General features: G+C 38.7%; 2 protein-coding genes across 2 annotated transcripts in view; one reads left to right on the top strand and one right to left on the bottom strand.

Annotated features, from left to right (window-relative positions):
- Positions 1-19,550, top strand: part of KIF25 (kinesin family member 25) — a 45,899-nt gene that overhangs the window by 22,878 nt on the left and 3,471 nt on the right. Inside the window, exons 8-13 of the mRNA XM_051811157.1 lie at positions 302-369; positions 5,135-5,209; positions 9,485-9,634; positions 10,678-10,854; positions 15,974-16,125; positions 18,569-18,766. Coding sequence (XP_051667117.1) covers positions 302-369; positions 5,135-5,209; positions 9,485-9,634; positions 10,678-10,854; positions 15,974-16,125; positions 18,569-18,766 — 820 coding nt within the window. The remainder of the gene's footprint in view (positions 1-301; positions 370-5,134; positions 5,210-9,484; positions 9,635-10,677; positions 10,855-15,973; positions 16,126-18,568; positions 18,767-19,550) is intronic.
- The window catches only part of FRMD1 (FERM domain containing 1), a 61,769-nt gene continuing 59,111 nt past the window's right edge, over positions 16,893-19,550 (bottom strand). Inside the window, exon 14 of the mRNA XM_051811156.1 lies at positions 16,893-17,233. Coding sequence (XP_051667116.1) covers positions 17,195-17,233 — 39 coding nt within the window. The 3' untranslated portion in view covers positions 16,893-17,194. The remainder of the gene's footprint in view (positions 17,234-19,550) is intronic.

Here is a 19,550-nt window from a genome sequence, read left to right as displayed (position 1 = left end):
GTGACTTTTTAGGTACAAAAGAAGTTCATGTAAGGGTTTGTATCTTTCTGTTGAACTTAAGTGTGTTTTGTGTTGGTTGTTATTTAATAACCTCAGTGGGATTTGAAATCCTTTCTTATGGTCTTGCTAGTTCACTGCAGTGTACAGGCTCTAAAGCCTTGTGTGTTGGTGGGTGAAGGGCCTTGGACTTCCTGATCCTTAATTACTGCTGCCACCTGGAACATTAGAATTGATACATATTTCTTGTTGTGTGTGTGCCTGTCATATTAACTATAAATATTTTGGGTTTTTTTTCTCTTAGGAAACTGTCCTTGTCAAGTGTAGCCGTCCTGGCCATGCATCAATAAACAAGACTTTTCAGTTTGAAAGGTGGGTAGTTCTGTGCAGCAATCTGGAAATCTGGATTGATGGAATATTTGTATAGTGAAGACTGATTTTTTTAGTAGGCATTGGCTAGAAGGTAATGTGGTTTTTTTTTTGGTTGGGATTTTGGGTGAGGTGGCTGGGGGGTTAGGAGAGGGAGGTTGTTGGGGTTTTTTTAGTGTGATATATATGTTCTTCCCAGGGCAGAATAGTGCACTTTGGGGTATAGATGACAGTGCTCCCTCTCAATAAAGACTGCTGATATGCCTAAATTTGAAACCTGCATAGACTTATTTGACTCTTCACAATCTGAGTAGCTGTCATGATCCTTGCAACATGTTGCAAAGTAGCAAAATATTTTAAAGGTAAGGAGAGGACGTTTGTCTCTCAGTACTTAAAGAGGGCCCATAAGAAAATGGGGACAAACTTTTTAGCAGGGTCTGTTGCAATAGGAAAAGGGGTAATAGTTTTAAACTAAAAGAAGGTCGACTGAGAATAGATATAAGGAAGAATTTTTTTACAATGAAAGTAGTGAAATACTGGAACAGGTTACCCAGAGAGGGAATAGATGCCACATCCCTGGAAACATCCAAGGTCAGGTGGAATGGGGTTCTAAGCAACCTGATCTAGTTGAAGATGTCCCTGCTCAGTGCAGTGGGGTTATACTAGGTGACCTTTAAAGATTCCTTCAAACCAAAACCATTCAATGATTCTATGAATTGAGGTGGATTGCTTGACTTCAGCATTAGACATACAGCATGACTGAGCCAGAAACTGGACTGAGCACTTGTAGGAGTTGATGTCCAAACAGCCTCAACACAGACAGCAGGGTAGAGTAGTGGCATGTAAATCATTGCTCCCCAAGGGAAAGGCTATAGTGTGACTACTTTCCATGTTAGGTGCTCAAAAATCCGCATAGATGAGTGTGATTTGGAATGTACCAGTTGTGATAAGGGTTTCGGTGGCACCAGAGTCAGTATGAGACAGAAAAATGCAGGGAGTCAGGCTTGAAGGGTGCCTTCTGTTCTTTCAGAATGGTGCTGACCTGAATCTCTGAAAACAGGAATGAGGAGTTAAATTAATACAAATGAGATTTTTGTAAACGAAAAAAATTACAAAATTTTACCCCAGTGCCTTTTTTCTAATGCAAACTTTGTACCTATATATTGCAATGACTCGGTAGGCTCTCAACCTCCAACCATGTTTCAAAACCTTCTGGAAACAGAACATATGAGGACAGTTTCATGCTTCCTTGCTTGAAGGCAAAACCTTATTTAAAGTCAAATGTATGCAAAATGAATTATCTGTCCTGGTTTAAACTTAAGATTTGGCCTGAATTGCCATAGGTTTGCTAAAGATTGCTAGTCATTCACCCTTTCCTCGAGGTTCCTTCTAAAATACTGCCTTTTTCTATTCACAGAGACTGTCCTGTAGGCCACCAATCACTTGAAAATTCCTGAGATAATGCAAATCCTGGGGAAGCTTTACTGACTCCCTAGGTTATAGGACTCCTTTGATTCAAGGCATATGAGATCTCTTAGGGTACATGGCCCCCTCACATGTCTGCTAAGCTACTCAAAGTAAATCCTTTCACCTTTCAGCTGTACCTAACACAGCCATGCTAGTTGAAATAAATACAGAATAATGTTGGAATTCAACTCTGTAGAGCAATACAGTTAATGATATTGACACAGGACTCCAGATTGCTGTGACTCTGGAAATGTGGTGTAGATCCTGATAATCAGGAAAAGGGTTAAAAAAATGTAAATCCCCCAAAGAATGCAGTTCTTGGGGAATGTTTTTTTAATGTCCCAGCACAACTCTTTTTTATAAACAGAGGAGCATATGGTTCTTATGAACTCAAAAATGTTTATTTTTTTAGCAACATTTTATGGAACTAATAAATGTCAAAATATTTGATTTCAGCTCAGGAAGAAAATTCCAGCTTTCAGCATGTTATGCTTTTACAATTTTATTGGCAAATCAGTTAGGAAAATAAAAAAGAAGCTCAGAATTTTTCAAGGTGAAATTAACATTAATCAGTATACAGGGACAAATCTATCATCGTTCTGGTAAAAATACATGGGGTTAAAGAAAGAGAGTCTTTGGATTTGTGGCATCTTTCATGGTTTCAGATAGCTAGTGAAGTGGGTGTCCATACTTCAGCTGGTGCTGTGGTTATAGTGTAGCATAAACTAGTTCAAGATTACTTTATAAACCATTTTATTTGGGTAGGAGTAGCATTTGAACCACAGCAGCTAAGTAGTGGCAGTAAAACTCCTTTAGGAAGTTGAGTAAATATTTGGAGTAGTTACTGTAACATGGAGCCCTGTGCCTTTCTGCTGATCGGCTACCAGAGCCTGACCCTGACATAGCTGTCTGAGGCTGTACTACTTGGAGGTAATGGCCTCAAGCTGCACTACACTCAATTTCTTCACAGAAAGGGTGGTTCAGCATTGAAATGGGCTGCCTAGGGAGGTGGTGGAGTCACCATCCCTGGAAGTGTTCAGGAAACGACTCAACGTGGCACTTAGTGCTATGGTTTAGTTGACAAGGTGTTTGGTCAAAGGTTGGACTTGATGATCTTAGGGGTCTTTTCCAACCTTAATGATTCTGTGATTCTAATTTGCAGTGCAAATGAACTGCTAAGACTGACTGACTCTAGCCTGGGTTGTGGCCGCTAGCAATCTGTTTGCTGTCTTAGTCCACAAAAGTCATCAATGGCATCTGAAGACACAGTGAATGTTTTAGTCTTTAAAATACCTTTCTAAGTTTATTTTTTCTTTTTTCTTTTCCCTTTTTAAATTTATGTATTAGCTCTGAGATGTTTTGATATGCTAAGAAAAAATATTTCAACACATACTGAGTTAGAAGCCTAGTTGGTTAAGATGGAGGACTTGGTGCTAATGAATATTTCATCAAGTGCAGATAATAGATGAAGCAGAGAAAAGTGTTTGGAAGTGCTTTTGCACTCTTGTATTGGCCTTGCAGATTTGATGTGCAAAGTTAACTGAAGCATATGCTCATATGCATGCAAAGCAAGGATGGAGTATTGCTATTCAGTGTCTGTGTCTTCCTGGTACAAACTGTGCCACATCTCTGCATATTTGTTGGTTTCTCTGTGTACTATAAGGGCACATCAGAGAAATGGCAGTACAACCAGTATGTGTCCTTCAAACCAGACAAGTGCTCCTTTCCTGATTAAAGAGAGTACATTTTCATGGAACTTACAATTAGTCTGTGGAACACGTTGCCACAGGATGTTACTTCAAGCCAAGAATTCAGCAAGATGCAAAAAGAAACTGAATGCTAATTCTAATAATATTTTTTTTGAAACAGAGATTCAACTCATATTTCAATTTTGAGGCCAGTTTACAGCTTTCAAAGATTAGGATGAGGCACAGAGATGAATTATTGTGTCTCCAGCCACCATAGTGTTTCTTGCTCCTTCCTCTGTCTGTTGTCAGGAAAAATGCAGAACTCAGTGTGTTGACTCCAGTTCTGTATCTGTTTATCAGTGATCCCTCTGCACAGTCTTATTTATGGAGAACATGAGTACAAAAACTATATTTGTGGAGTCTATAGACTGTAGCAGACAGATCATAGTCAGATATACAAAGAGGGTTGAGTAAATGCTGAAGAGCACACTTTATCTTCATTCAGTTAAACCTGTAGTATCATACACAAGCTGTGGGATACTGCTAGGTGAAGTCTACTAGTGCACTGTATACACAGTGAAGTGCCTGTGTTTTGTAATGTTTGCTGCTACCAAAATTCCTGTTTCTAATTAGCCGTTTTACTGTAAGCTATAAGGAACACGTATCACTCATTGGAAAACAGAGCTAGCTAAACAAAAAAATAAAAAAAAATCACCACAGAAAGATACCAGAAAGGGAGCTTTTGACAAAAATAGGCATTCATACCTCAAATATTTAAGCGTGGCTAATGACATTCATGTTTTAGATTATGTTCATCTTGTATAAACAATGCGCGCTGCAGGCTGTAATCTTGGGGAGGATACATATTTGGTGCGCTAGAGAAAAAATGAATGAGTTAGCATGTCCACATTTTATGATTGGAATTTCTTCTCTCTGATGATTTCCTATTTTCAGGTCTTGAGTTTATGTTGTTACAAACTTGAAAGGGTTGGAGGAAAGATTTCTTTGAATGTCCTGTGTTTGGTTCTTTACTCCTTGCATTTGAAAAACTATTGGGATTGTTTCAGACATCACAGTTTTGGCCTAAGGATTGAACTGTCATTGTTCTTTTCTAAGAGGCGGAATAACTCATTAAATTTAATTGTCTTTCATTCTCTTTGAAAATTAATCTGCAATCCACATTACAATGTAATAGAAAGTTTTCCCTTGAGTGAGAAGTGTTGATTTCAGAGTAGATCGTTCATGGGGGTGAGGATGGAAATACCTTAGGCTGATACTGCCCACAAAGACAGTGCATCTTTAAACATGACCGTCAGGTGTATTCTGATTTCTGCTCTGCCACTGAGTCTTCTGAGGCAAATCCCCAGGCAAGTTTGCAGCCTGTGTACCTCTTACAAGTGTATACCTCTGGCTCATTCCCTCCAGCACACAACAGCTGCTCCCAAAAAGTGAGTGAGAACCTTGGAGTTCTAATTTTCAGTTCCCTGACATAAAAATATCAGCAGGCTCCATGTTTTATGTCACTGGCCTACATTTTCCATAGTTTGCATTCTTGTATTGTGACAACATATTTATATTTTTAATTTGGTTAATCATTGCACTTTTTTCCTCAGAGTTTACAATGATTCAGAGTCTCAGGATGCAGTGTTTGCAGATGTGGCCCCTTTGCTAACATCTCTTCTGGATGGGTAAGTTAAAAGGTGGGAGTAAGAAAGCTAAAGCACAATAATCTACTGAAACCCATAAATTAAAAAAGAAAATTACTTAATAGTGGTGATCCAGTCAAGTTTTGTGGCTTTGCAGTTCCATTTTCTGTTTTCTTTCCACTCAACACCAAGTGAATGTTGTTTCCCTGTATAAACAGTGAAAACGCTTTACAAAATTTAGCAGAGCAGATAAATTTGTAAAAATAAAAAAAATTTTTTCCTCTGGTCTGCTTCTGGCAAACTGAAGCATCGCTTCTAATGGGGGATTTGTAGGTTATGTTTCATAACCATTTTCCAGTTGCAGAAATGGTGGTACATCTTGTCCAACAGTTCACATATGAAAGGCCTGCCAGGGCCACTCTTAGTTCTGGTTATGTGTGAGCACAGACCATTGGACGTGGTGTGATCGATTCCTGATTGAACCAGAATGGAGCATCCTCAGTCGCAGTTCTACTGCTTCTTCAGGCACAGGGGTAAAACAGCATTCTGGTTTGAATACAAGACTGATCAGTAACAAGCACTAGCGAGTATATGAAATTACTTCTAGCTGCTTAAGTTTATAAAGTGATTTCTCATTTATACTAGAGCCAACTTAAGCTATTCTTGCAAAGAAGCCTTAAAGTGCATACTGTTATAAACTGAGATTTGTACATAACTTCTTTTCTGCTCCTTTTTTATCCCTGCTCCAATGTCACTTGATTATATGGTAAAGCTGTCATGTAACTTTCCCTCCCTGTAGAGGAAAAGACAGTTCCTTTCCCTCCACAGTGGCAGAGTTGAACTGTCACAGTCCTTGTTCCTGGCAGTCTGTGCACTGAAGTTTCCAAGTCTCCATTTCTTAAAAGTGGCCTAAAAGAGGTATATCAGGATACTGTGGATATTGGGAAATCCCAGACATCCCTTTGCATATGCCACAGAGGGGCCCCCAAGGGCTACCTGGGCTGAGGAAAGTCATATATTACATTATTCTTGTTTACCAGTGATAAGTAACCACAGCTTCTGTAACTAAGCAACCTAGGGACCACTAGGTTGGAGGAGTTTAAAGAAGTCTTAAAACTACTGTTTTCTCCCCCTACTTTTCCTTTTGCAATGAACATAATTTTGCTTTGGCTCAGTATGTCACTTAAGTGTCTTCAGATATACCCAATTTGTATCTTGATCTGATGTACTTCTCACTTTCTAATTTTCACACTGGGAGAATCCTGTCCTAGAATCCAGCATTTTCGTTTTCAGTTAGGAAATGTTATTAAAAACAAAAGACCTGTCTTGTTCTTCCAGAAGTGCTGTTTAAACAGGAGCAGGTTTTCAGGGAAGGTAAGTCTGTGCATATGAGCACAGCAGCCTTCCTATTGTAAATGGGAAACAGACATACTTAGTCTGAGCCTTGAACCTCTTTGCTGCTCCTGATTGTTTTAATCTGGGTTCCAAAGTGGTCTGTAACAACTTTTAGGTTAAGTGGAAAGTAGTGTTCTGCTCCTTTTCCTTATTTTTTCTTTATTTTTCTTTCTTAATGAATTGTTTCATTTTTCAGTATAAATATACAGGAAGGAAAGATTTTTCCATATGCAAAACAGACAAAGTACAGCAGGCTTCAAAGTTTACAGTGAGTCATACAGGACCAGCAAGAGAGTAATACAGCATTTCTTTACAGCATTGAAGAATCAAACTTTTTTGTTTATTTTAAAGAGGAAAATACATTTCTCCTCCTTTTGATTTTCTTAAACAGTGTTTCTCCTAGTCATAACTTTGCTATAGTGAACACCCACACTCTTTTCAGGAGAGTGCTACAAAACTACTGGTATTCTAGCTTGACAGTAAGAATTTTCTAAGCAAGAATATAACTGTTATATATATAGTAAGAAGCAGAGGAGAAGGAAAAATATCTGGTGAATCATAGTAAAAAATTTTTAGACTTCTCTATTTGAAACATTTATGTTGGAACCAGAACACCAATGAAGTAAACTATTATACAGGTAAATATATAGTAATCTGGTGCTTGTTGAATCCCCCAACAATTCATTCTCTCCTGTGCCTACTTAGATATAATACCGCTTTGGCCAGTTTTAGCTCATTTGGGCTTACTGAAATACTGGTTTGGCTTTGGCAGAGAAATTTTCACTGATTGATACCCAATTTGCATCTGTCTCTTCAATGTTCCAATCACTTGTCTACTTAGCTTCTAATCATATCATTTATATCCTGCCAGAAGTATTTTGTCCATGATGTTTACTGTCTTCTAATAAACAACAATTAAGGAAAATTTGATTAGCTGGACTATGGGAAAGTCTGACAGACTTCTAAGAAGACTTTAATTCTGTTTTTCCTGTGGAAAACTACAACCTGCAAATTTTTGGCTCCCATTTTGGTTCCAAAGATCTCTTTGATTTTGAAGCAGAGCTAGAAGTCTCAATAAGCTACAAGTGGCCAGGCAGTGTGCATGAGGGGTGGAATTGGGAAAATTGCTCATTATTAGTCTAGCTGAAAACTACTAAAGTTAGCGTGACCTTTTCTACTGACATAAATACAAGTAGAGTCATGTCAGCAGTGAATACTTCAAGAAGTCCTCATTTCAGATTTACAGCCCTAATATCCATCACATTTAATTTTGCTGCAGTGCTATTTGTTTTCAGTTACAGTTATCTCCTTTACTTCATCAAATCTATGATTAGAATCCTATTTTATACTCTGTATCCTAAAATCTGGAGGGACCTTACTATAAGTTTACTGACTGCAACTTTGATTTCACATCCCCAGAAAGGTCATCCAGGTATTTGCTGTGTGGCTTATCAGCCCACATTTCTTTCTAACAAGAGAAAGCTTTCTAAATAATTCTCCCAAAATAATTGCTTCTAGGCATGTTTAATATGCAAAAGATTGTGGCAGTGGCCATTTAAATATTTCATGACTTGAAGCCATACATTTAAAACAATTAGATGAGGGGTATTCATTGAAATATGGCATGTGCTTGAAACAACATTTTTGATATGAGGAAAAGCATTGCATAACCAGAAGCAGCTGTTTCAGGTCTGCCCACAGAGGAGGTAGCTTAGGCAGTGAAATTTTACTCCCTGGCAGAACAGGAGCAAGTCCATTCTTGTGACTCTCTAATAGAGCAGAAATTTCAGCAAACGGCAAAGTGCTCCTCATGTATGGAGATTCTGCTAATGTTGTGTCTCTGAACAAACAAGATAGTCCAGGGAGGGAGTGGTCCTATCAGCATAACTACATGTCTTCCAAGGGTTTTGCTGGCACAGTTCTATGGTCAACACCAAGATGCTGGCAGGTGCTGCAGAGCAGATGCAGCCAAGGAGTACAATACAGTATCGGTCCTCCTTACAAAGCAGTACTGTGGCTGGATGCATCTGTGCCCTCCCACTTGTTTTGTTTAATGTGTTGACTTTGATCTAATTGTGTTAGAAACACACTTTCTAGATAGGAATCATACCTCTAAGTTCAGATCCCTGAACAGCACAGACATCCACAACTGAGCTCACAACTGTGGACTATTTTTTTATTATTTTCAGTGCAGTGGAAAAGGCAGTTTCAGAGCTCTGTGCATTAGATGTATTTACTTGTCTACTTCAGAAGATGGCGAACTGTGTTTCATAGATGCCTGTACCTGTGCACTAATGTTGTACACTTTTTATCTTCGACTTGTCCGTATCAGAGCAGTTCCTGCCACCTTTATTCCAGAGTAGTCACTGTGTGCATGCTCGTACTGAACTAATGCTTTTGGTATAAAATTTGTGCCTCTTATTATTAGGGCTGTCTTCTCTGACTGATGAGCCTGCCTGAAAAAGGCTATGAGAGATGAAGAGTTCCCAGCTGTTAAGACACTAGTGCAGTGGTTTGCAGCACAGCACTGTAAGACAAATCAAACCCACTGATGGTTTACTTTAAAATGCTGTCTGGTAAACTGCAGTGCTTCACAAGCTGATTTACAAGCAGCTCAGTAGTGCAGTTCCTGGAAGTTGGGCAGACAGGACATCTAACCTCATCAGTCATTCCAAGCTAAGTATCCCTGAAACAACTTCTTAAAAGCATCTCAACTCTGCTTAAAAAATAAAATCTGTTTAGGGGATGTTATGGGCAATACTTTAGTTACTTTCAGATTTTGAGATCTCCAGAAAGAACTCAGGGGCAGTGTATTTATTTTTTTGTTTCAGTTTGTGTTCCCAAATCGTTTGGGGTTTGACTTGCCACCTAACAAACACATTTGGTAACAGTAAAATAAATGAAAGCCCTTTTAAATTTCAGGTACAATGTGTGTATCATGGCTTATGGGCAAACTGGAAGTGGGAAGACATACACAATGTTGGGACCACAGGTAGAGGGGAACTTTGCATTCACTACAGAAGATGAATCAGAACTTGGAATTATTCCTCGAGCTACCCAAGAAGTGTTCAGGTAAAAACTAAGTAAAGGCTTGTTGTCAGTGGTAGTCACCTTAAATTTTATAGAAAGAATGAAATAATGTTTGTAATGTGTTTATCATTACAGATTTCAGCTTCAGAATGATTAATATTTATATCTTCTCTGACTGCCATTTGATTTTTTTAGTTTTTATATGGATTTCTAGTCTCTCTCCTGCTTAATCTGATTTTCTAAGACAATAAGATTATGCAGTCTTGCTGTGTGTTATCTGTCCATCTGTCTTTTAGACTCCTAATTAGCTTTTGAATATGTTTCAACCATAGTTGTGGAGTCCAAAAGATAATTAAGTTCTTACAAGTTTAGTGAAAATTGACAATTGAATAGATGAAGAGGATCCAGATTAGATCTAAGTCCCAAACGATAGCAGCATTTTTAACCACAATCTGCTCCTGCTTTGAGAATTTTTTTACTTGAACCTAATACAAGATTGAACTGATGTGCTGCTGTGTTATAACAGAAGAGCCATTAGAGGTTTTTCCAGCTAAGCCCGTTTCTTTTGGAGAAGTGTATAAGCTAAATTAAAGATCCAGTTTTGTATGAGAATAACTGTCTAACTGTAAATACTCTCCTGAATAGACAGGTCCTTAATTTATTAATTTTCCCAGGCTGTGGACAGATAACTTCTTACAGATCTAGTTTGCCTTCTCTGTCTGTTCACTGCTTGCACTGCCAGATTTTATACCCTGAGCTCTGAATGCAATAACAGCCAGCAGAGAAATGATATAAAAAAAATCTTGAGGCAGGAGGCTAGTGGAGAAAAACAATTTGAGTCAGTGCAGCTGTTTGGAAAGTTAAATTTTATATACTCCTTCATGTATAATTTAACTGTATATTCTGATTCTTCAGCTTAACAGCCACAGCTGCAGATACTTAATAAGCACTTTTATCAGATTGTAATTAGATTCCAATTAAAAAATAAATCTTTATTTACACGTTGCTTACTTGGGGTTTGACTTGAACATTTTTTGGCTTTTTTCTTCTTTTTTTTTTTTTTTTCCCTTATTTTTATTTTCCAGGCTAATTTCAGAAAAGCCACCAGGAAGTTACTGGGTTGAGGTTTCTGTTGTAGAAGTGTATAATAATGAAATTTTTGATCTTCTGGCCAAAGACAGTTATGGAAAAGTATTTAGCATCAAGCGTGATGTTGTCACAACCAGAGAAGGAAAGAGTGATGTTCCATTGCTTACACATGAGTAAGTACATGACTTGATCCTTGCCATCCAAACATGGTCTGGTGTTAATGCAATGTATAGCTGTCACAAAATTGCATTATAGGCACGAGATTGCATCTAAACAATGAGTCCTTATCACGTGCAAAAGAACAGTTCTGTTTCTGTTGGCTCAGTCTATTAGACTACAGTTCACTGCAAATGTCAAAATACTTCCAGAAATAACGGTACAATTAGTTTGAGTTATACTCCTGTGTTAAGTGCCTTCCTCTCAGAATGCCTGAAGATTGCTGCATATTTTCTTGTTGCTGGGTCTATGGCTCTTCTTGTCAGCTGAATAAGAGTCACAAAGCACTTTCCATTTAGTCTTACTAAATGATAAAATTTACACATTATAATAGAAATTTATGTACTATTTGTAAATTTTTAAGCCGCTGTAGAATGTTAGCCTTCCATACATGTGTTGGAGTTAAAAAAATGTAAAAATAATTAGATTTTACATGATCTTTTAATACAAATATCCATTTTACTACTGCTTAGTGTTCTGTTTTCACAACTGGAGGCGTTAAAGTTGGAATTGATATGCTGACGTGTTAGCAAACCATTGATATGGTTTGAACCCATAGTTCTTGAAAATGGAGGTTCTTCAAACTAAAAGCTAAGAAGCAGCTAAGCTTCTAACCATTCACTTTTAAGATGTATACCTTCCCACCATCGGTGTATGGTAAGTTTGATTCTTATTTACACAATTTGACACTGTAGGAAGAGCTAGGGTATTTAGGGCTACAGCTGTACTTACTATAATGCCTTCTTTTACTTACTAAGCGTTACAAAGACTTGTTCTAGTACTCATGGGAATGATTCTTGGCCTTATGTATGTGTGGTATACGAAGCAAATGTATAGTACTTTCTTGTTATATGTAAGACACCTTGGGTAATTAGACGTTCAAAATCATGTGTTCATAAAAATTCCTCTATTAACAAGAGGGAATCTGTTTCAGATGCTTCATTTTACTAATGTTTATCATAGAATGTCCTGAGTTGGAATGGACCCACAAGATCATTGAGTCCAACCCCAGGCCCTGCACAGGACAGCCCCAAGAATCACTATTCCAGGGTCCGACCACCTCCTGGGTGAAGAACCTTTTCCCAATATCCAGTGTAAACCCCTCTGACACAGCTTTATGCTCTTCTCTCATGTCCTGTCACTGGTCACCAGAGGGAAGAGTTTGGTTCCTGCCCCTCTCCTTTCCCTCATGAGGAAGTAAATTGCAATGAGGTCTCCCCTCAGTCTCCTCTTCTCCAGGCTGAACAGACCAAGTGACCTCAGCTGCTCCTCATGCGGCTTCCCCTCAAACCCCTTCACCACTTTTGTGGCCCTCCTTTGGGCCTTATGGTAGTGGTATCAACATCAGAAAGAAAAAAATCAGAACAAAAGTACTAGTGGCACCAAAGAGGTGATGGTACCCACTGGAATTAAACTACTGGACATCTCTCTGTGAGCACCCAGCATGAGAACAGTTTCCAAAGGGAAACATTTCTGCTTGTGTGTTACAGAGATGTCTAGAAACATAAAAAAATGTCCTGCTTCTTGAGCAAATAATCTTTGTGAAAAGAAACATCTTACTCTATTGAAATGTTTAGAGCAGTATTATAGTTTTCTATGTTTCTGGGGGAAACATCATGTTTTTCTTCACTTCTCTGTAATAATTCTTTGTCATGGTCTGATCCCTATTTTTCCAAGGGAGGTTAGCAGTCATATTTGAAATGCATCCCTCCTCCATGCCATTTAAAATGAAATGCACCCTCAGTGGAAGTAATTTTGTGTTGTGGGACTTAGTCACATAAGCAGACCAGTAGTTGTTTGTTTATGTGGGTTTATGCTATTGCCAGAAAACCTTGATAAAAACACAAGAATGTACTGGAGGATTGAGCAAACATACTTTTATTCTACCTAGTGAGACACATTTATTGACTTATGTTTTCTACTAATTTAATTGCTCATGGAAAAGTGGGACCCCAGAGAAATTGTCAGGTGGCTTTCTTTCCTATGGGAGCTATAGAACTCTTCTTTCTTTCTCTGAAACAATAAGCACTGTAATATTCTAGGAAAGATTAACCTTTGTATCCAGGGTATGCCTGCTCTTTGGTCTTGAGGTTAAATACGATTTCCAGAGAAGTTCTGCATGCTTCATTGCACTCTGCATGCTCCATAAGAGCATGGAATGAGTGAAAAGTGACCAGAGTTTGAAGTGATGAATCCTTTTGCCCTTTCTGTCTGTATTACACTGACTGGTGGATTTTTCTTTGTCTCTGTTCTTGGATTTTCCCATCTGTGACTCTACTCCAACCTTTAGCATCTTTTTAAGGCTATGCTGTTAAGGGAATGAAAAACTCCAGAAGAGGCTGGGAGCAGAGCCTAACCTGTGTGTCTGAATCTTTCTTGGAGGAGCTAATCTTTTTCCTTTGACTAGAGAGGAAAGGAACCGTATGACATAAGAAATGAAGATGGGTGCATGTAGTGTGGGCATGAGGGGAGTTGAATTTTCCTGTTTCATCAGAACTTCTAAGTAATTTTTAATTATGGTACTTCAGTAACTAGGATGTTGGCCTGGCTTCAGTTCATTCCTGGAAAGTGCCTACTCCACTTCCCAAGGGAGCTTTGTATAGTTAGTGGGTGACTCATACCTTTTTGTAGGTTTTGGAGAGGGGAGAGGGGAGATGCAGTGGGACTTGTGCCACAGAGAAAAGAAGTAGAAGCTGTAATAAGGTTTCATTTGTCCTTCTAGTTAATAAAATGGCTGCTCTGTTTATTTCTGTAAATTTTAATTTATGTTAAAGGAACCTGGCGCCTTGAATTAAAGTGGTCTTAAAAACCACTTATCTCAATCAGTTAATACTAAATTCTAATTCAAACATAAATAAAAATATGGACTTATACTTCAATTACAATGCAAGCAGTGAAAAAATTCCAATTCATAAACAGGTTATATTAATAATTACACAGAAAGGTTAATAAGAAAAAGCAAACCCAAACAAAGTAAGGGAACCATTGATTGAGGCCACCCAGCTGCCCAAAATCTAAAGTAAACAGCTGGTGCTTTGAATAAAAACACATCCTCATTTATGATAATATTTCATCTAGAATATATTGGCCTGCTGGGTCTCACTGGCTTCTCCATATATCCATTAAAGTACAGTAGTCTCTTTCCTGCTAACATGTTCATCTTAGTGAATCACAAAGACCTCAAGTCTCTTTCTTCTTTTATAGTTTGGTTGACCTTGGAGAACATTCAGCATCAAATTCATAACCTAACCACAATAGGGCTTCTCTTTGTAGAATCTGGTCCTGGAATGTGCGGCATATAGAGCATCATTAAGTCGTAGAGATTATACTTAAATATTATTTCTATCAGTCCTGCTGAGGAGCTACTGTGCCAAGCTCACCACAGTGGGGATGCTGCTTCCCTCCAAAGCCAGCTGCAGCTCTCCAGGAGGTGACAAGCACTGACAGCACACCCTGAGGCCTGTCTTCTGCAAATGCTCATTGTAGGGTGGCAGCTCATGGCACTGACCCCTTTGACAGGGATCAGCAGCACCTTGCAGAACCCAACAGTCTGGTGCTGCATCCCAGCCAAGGCTGCTTCCCTTCCAGGGCATCCAGTCCTGGCTGACCAGCCACTGGAAGATGCAGTTCAAGACTTGGGAAGGCAGAATGTGTGCCTCCTTTGACTGGAGGCAATACTCAGATCACCCCAGTATGAGGCTCTGACTGTAGGAACTAGAGCCACTGCTTCCTTGCTGTTGCCAGGTCAACCAACCAGGGAGACATCACCAGTGGTACCTCTACCAAGAGGTGTTACAAGGGAGGCCAACATGTGGGGCTCAGGATTGACAGGAGAAGTCTGTAGTGATTATTTACTTCATGCAGCCCTGGATACACAAAGAACTGCTTTTAGGTGGCTGCTTCTCTTAAGTGCCTATAAATATGGTGTGGCCAAGTGCTTTTCTGTTCTTCAGGTGCCCTTGCTTTATTTTCTGACGAAATTGCTTTAGTAGGGCATAGTTTGTTTTCTTTTGCTCTTCTGTCTCTAAACTCTTCAAGTATGGCTCTTAACATAAAATAAGTTTGTGCCCGGTGTGACCTTTAATGAAATCAGTCAAATCTAAATAATGAAGACCTTGCTTTTTATCCACATGCTTGCTTTTGCTGACTGCAGCATTGTGGAACCAAGCCTGCGGCCTGTCAGGAGCGTTATTTATGATTCTACTATTACAGGGCATTCAGTCACGAGGCAGTCCAAACTCGTACCCCCACCTAAAAACTATTGTTTAGGTGTTGTATCTTGAATGATGATTGAGGAAGGCAATGCAGAGAAAGGAAAGGGTAGGCAATCTTTCCTCATTTGTTTTAAACATTGCAAACCTAGGGAAAATCATAGTGATTTTCTTCTTTAGCTAATCAATTTATTTCACTTCCTGTATTAATTTCACTTTCTGTATTAATTTCACTTTCTGTGTTAGGTCTTTACCTTTTGAGCAAAGACCTATTTGCAGTACTTCCTTTAACTGGAAAAGTAAACAGATAGTACAAGATAAAATGGTCTATAGGAACTTATGCCTATCTATTCTGACATTGAACAGTGGAACTGAACTTTTTTCCAGGGATTCTGGTTTTCATTCCAAATGTGAAATATGATTTCCAGAGGTCCAGAGAAATTTTGGGGGGTTTTGCCTAATACTACCTAAGAAAAGGAGCTACCTCAACATAAACTGGACAAATCCACCTCTGTAAGACCAGAGATTCCAGCAATGTCTAAACCTATGTCTTCTCTTCCAAAGTGTGGAGATGTAGAAATTTCAGTTTCTTCAAGAGCTGAGCTACAGTAACTATGGACCTGCAAGGCTAACAGGCCACTTCTGCAGCACTTTCAGGACTACATCACAGCTTTTGTCTTGAATTTTCATCTTGGACTGTATCCCACCTGGAAAAATCTATATACAGTTGTTTGTGCAGCTCGAAACTGAGATCAGTATAAGGAGAAGAGCAGGGATGTGGAAATGCTGAGATTCTCACCTAAATTTTCAGCTTTCTCATGTGATTTTTCCCGTGAGTCAGTTAAATATCCTTCTTGTTTCTTAGGACTGTTGAAAATGCATCCGAGTTTTTACATCTAGTCAAGAAAGGCCTACAGCTGAGAGTCAGGCACCCAACACTGGTGCATGCTCACTCCTCTCGTTCTCATCTGGTAGTGACATTGACCATAACCACAATTGTCTTTGGAGATAACTTTGGTAAGTAGGATGTTACTAAAATGCATCTAGAGCCAGTTGTTTTTAGAAAAACAATCTGTGGACTGCGAGATTTTCATATTGTTTTTTCTTCCTTTTTCCAATGTTTGATACATTCCCTCAGTTCTTTTCCATTTTTCTAACTTCTACGTACCTTCTTAAATAACAGACCACCTGGATGTTTGAATGCTACTGAAACTTTGAGTTTCATAAAAACTTACCACTTTTCTTTACATGTCTTGACTTACAGAGTTCTTGGAGTTTTATAGCATGGAGCAACTAATGAATAAATGTTGTCAGTAAGTCATAAGAGAGTTAAGATCTCAGTAAGATAGATAAAGTAGTTAAATCACTTAGAATGAATAATTACATGTCATACAAAGTTTGTGGTAAAGCTAACCATGCATTATAGGGATTGGATATGCTTTTGGGTGAGAAATAATCAAATTTTTTTACCTCCTACCTTGCAAAAAAGTCCATTAAATTCAGTCTCTTGAACTGTTAGTAATAGGTCACTGCATGAAAAGACAATATACTTGTCTTATATACGGTGGCAACATCTCTATTTCTACTTTTCATTACCACAGCAAGACTTACCAGTTTATTGCTTTTGGGATTTTTGGAGTTAACTTTATTGTCTTTTGCTTATGTTATAATTAGGCTCTCTGTTTCCAGTGCTCTGGTCCATCTCCTTCATACTCTGCAACAACAGTATGATTTTAGAAAGTGGGAAATATTTCACATTTTTTCCCTTAGATTGCTATCAGAAATTAAACCACCAGTATCAGCAAAGCAGAACAAACAGTGCCCTTAGTTACCTACAGGCCTTGCCAAAAGACACAGTTACTTCAGAAGTTGCAGCTCCAGTGTTTCAGATGTTAGCTCTAGGCAGCTCCAGATTCTTGTCAGTCAGACAGATGTTACAATTTTCAAAACTCAGTGTTGCACTGTTAGGTACCAGCCTCTTGTCTAGTCGAGAATTCCCTTTGCCACTTCTAATTGCAGTCACTCCACTGTGGCATGTTGTCTGGCAGCAAAGCTCTGTAGGAATGTGTAATTGCTGAATGCAGACTCAGACTTTCAGCTCACAGCGCATGGATGAAGATGTGCCCTGTAGGGGGACAGAGCAAGACTGCAAAGGGTGCCTCACTGCAACAGTGTGACAGCATGTGTGACAGCACATTCTGTCTTGTTTAAAAGGAGAAGATCCTGATTTAAAAGCCAGGTGCAATTGTCAAATACCACACCACCATCTGTCACTAAATAAAAGGTTGTAAAATCTGTGGTGAGTTCAGCACCTAAAGCCAGGGTTGACAAGCCAGCACCTTTTCTGATTTGATTAAGGTGTTTTAGCATGTATTATCTGTCTTTTGAGGAGAGCTGTTTCTTAATTTTGTTGTCTAAAACTAAAGAAGAGACCGCTTAGTTGACACTGTATGGCCTGAAGCCATTTATTCTGTGTAAACCAACACAGCTGCTCTGTCTACACTGTGAACATCCAGCTTGGGTTTTAGCAGCACCTTACCTGGAGAAGTATAGAGCTCTGCAAGACAAGTCATCTGCTCTTTACTCAAGTTTTGCAGCTGGAAACTTTGTACTATTCCAACTAGACTCTTTAAACACCCAAGAAGGTCTGTTGTCTCTATGACCTGTAGCAGAGTATGTGTCTTTTATTCTTTTATGTCTTTTAGAGAGAGAAAGAGAGAGATGGATGAAAACCAAAACACTAATTAAAAAGCAAAACTGCTTTGGGAAATCCCTTTTAAATATATTCCTGCTAAGCTAATGTGAAAGCAGATTTCCCAGAGAATCAGTCTTTGTCTTCCTTCTCAGCAGAGAGTGAAAGCCAGATGCTGCTGCTGAGGAAGAGGAAGGACAGTAGTAGGTAACCAACCTGGACAAATGGGAGTAATACTATTGAAGCTAATAGCTTATCATGTGTAGATCCAGCAGTGGGATATGAGGGCTGAAGGAAGTCTAGGGGGAGCAGCAGGAAAGGACAAAGTAGAAAAGAGAGGATGAGGATTTTTTTTTTGCCAGAGCACCAGCAAGTTACGTTTCTAATACATAGAACCAGACTTTAGAGCCTACTGCTCCCAAAGATCCAAAATCTCACTTTGGTTACAGTCAGTCTAAAACTTGAAAAAAATACCTCTTTAAAGGCCTTACTGAACTCCTGTTTCTTGCTTTCCACATTGTATACAACACAACCTACACCAGAACTTGTTACCAGTCGGTACAATCAGTTTGATAAGTAAAACCTTAAATTAAGATAGAAAAAGTGATTCAGCTTGCCTTGCCATGGATTCTGACTTGTATATTGCTTCTGTTAGAATAGACTTAAACAGCAGATACTGTACATCCCCTGTTGATGTCCCATTTTTCCCCTATCTCAATTACCAGTGTCAGTGAGAAGCTCTCCTTGTTTGCTTTTTCCATTAAACAGGTACTTCATGGGAAGATGAACAAGCCAGTCAGAGACTAAATAAAGAGGTTTCCTGCACCTTTCCACAAAAAACGAGAGATAGTAAATCTGCCTCTTCCTCTGGAACCTCTTCACCAGTGCAAGTCGAAGCAACTGAGAAAATTAAGCAAGTCAAAACTAGACTGCAGCTGGTGGACCTCGCTGGTAGTGAGTGTGTTGGTAAGGGAATGTGCCTGCTTGTGGGCATGGATCGCCCCAGATCTAGGTTACAATAGTTGCTTTTAGTTCTTTATAGAGGGGTACATGCTACCCTGCTCACATACCAGGCTCACTTAAACCCACAGATCCTGCCATAAAAAAAAATTTGAGGGCTGATTGTTCCAGTTTTACACTGGTACAGTATAACTGAAAATCTGACTGCATAAGCTTAAAATAAGCTCAGGGTGTTTACCCATATCATAAGTATATTATTTGTTCAAACTGGTTTTATTAGGCCTGGTGTTCTGCTCTGGAAAGTAGCATGTTTTTGTACAGAAATGTTTCAAGTGCATAAATTATTTAAATATTACAAATATCTGTAATAATTGATATCACCATGTGTAGGGTTTTCTGCCTTTTTGTGGAAATTAGTGTTGAAAAGATAATATTGGTTTTGTTGTTTCTTCAAAGCATTTTCCTCCTCCTGCCTCCTCTATGCACACAGTAATTTCAAAAACTTGATTATTTCCTAAAGGACAAGCTTTCTTACCAAGAAAAACCATGCAGCCAAATGTACCATTCCAGAAATAATGTTTTGAAAACTGAACCAGTATTATGAAAGAGTCTTTTACTTTACTGCCAAGAATTCTTGCTGTTGCTCACTGTTAAACTTTTGTTCTACAGAGAAACCTAATATAATACATTATTTTTTTTCATTTGCTCTAAATGCTGAAAACATGTAATTTTGCAACAGGGTCTGTGTTTGTTCTCTCAGTTAAACCAGGACAAACATTTCCTTGGGTTG

Source organism: Manacus candei, unplaced genomic scaffold, assembly GCF_025592945.1.
Source record: "Manacus candei isolate 608988 ecotype Guabito, Panama unplaced genomic scaffold, ASM2559294v1 h1tg000081l, whole genome shotgun sequence".
Lineage (NCBI taxonomy): Eukaryota > Metazoa > Chordata > Aves > Passeriformes > Pipridae > Manacus > Manacus candei.
This window is presented reverse-complemented; position numbering and strand designations above follow the sequence as displayed.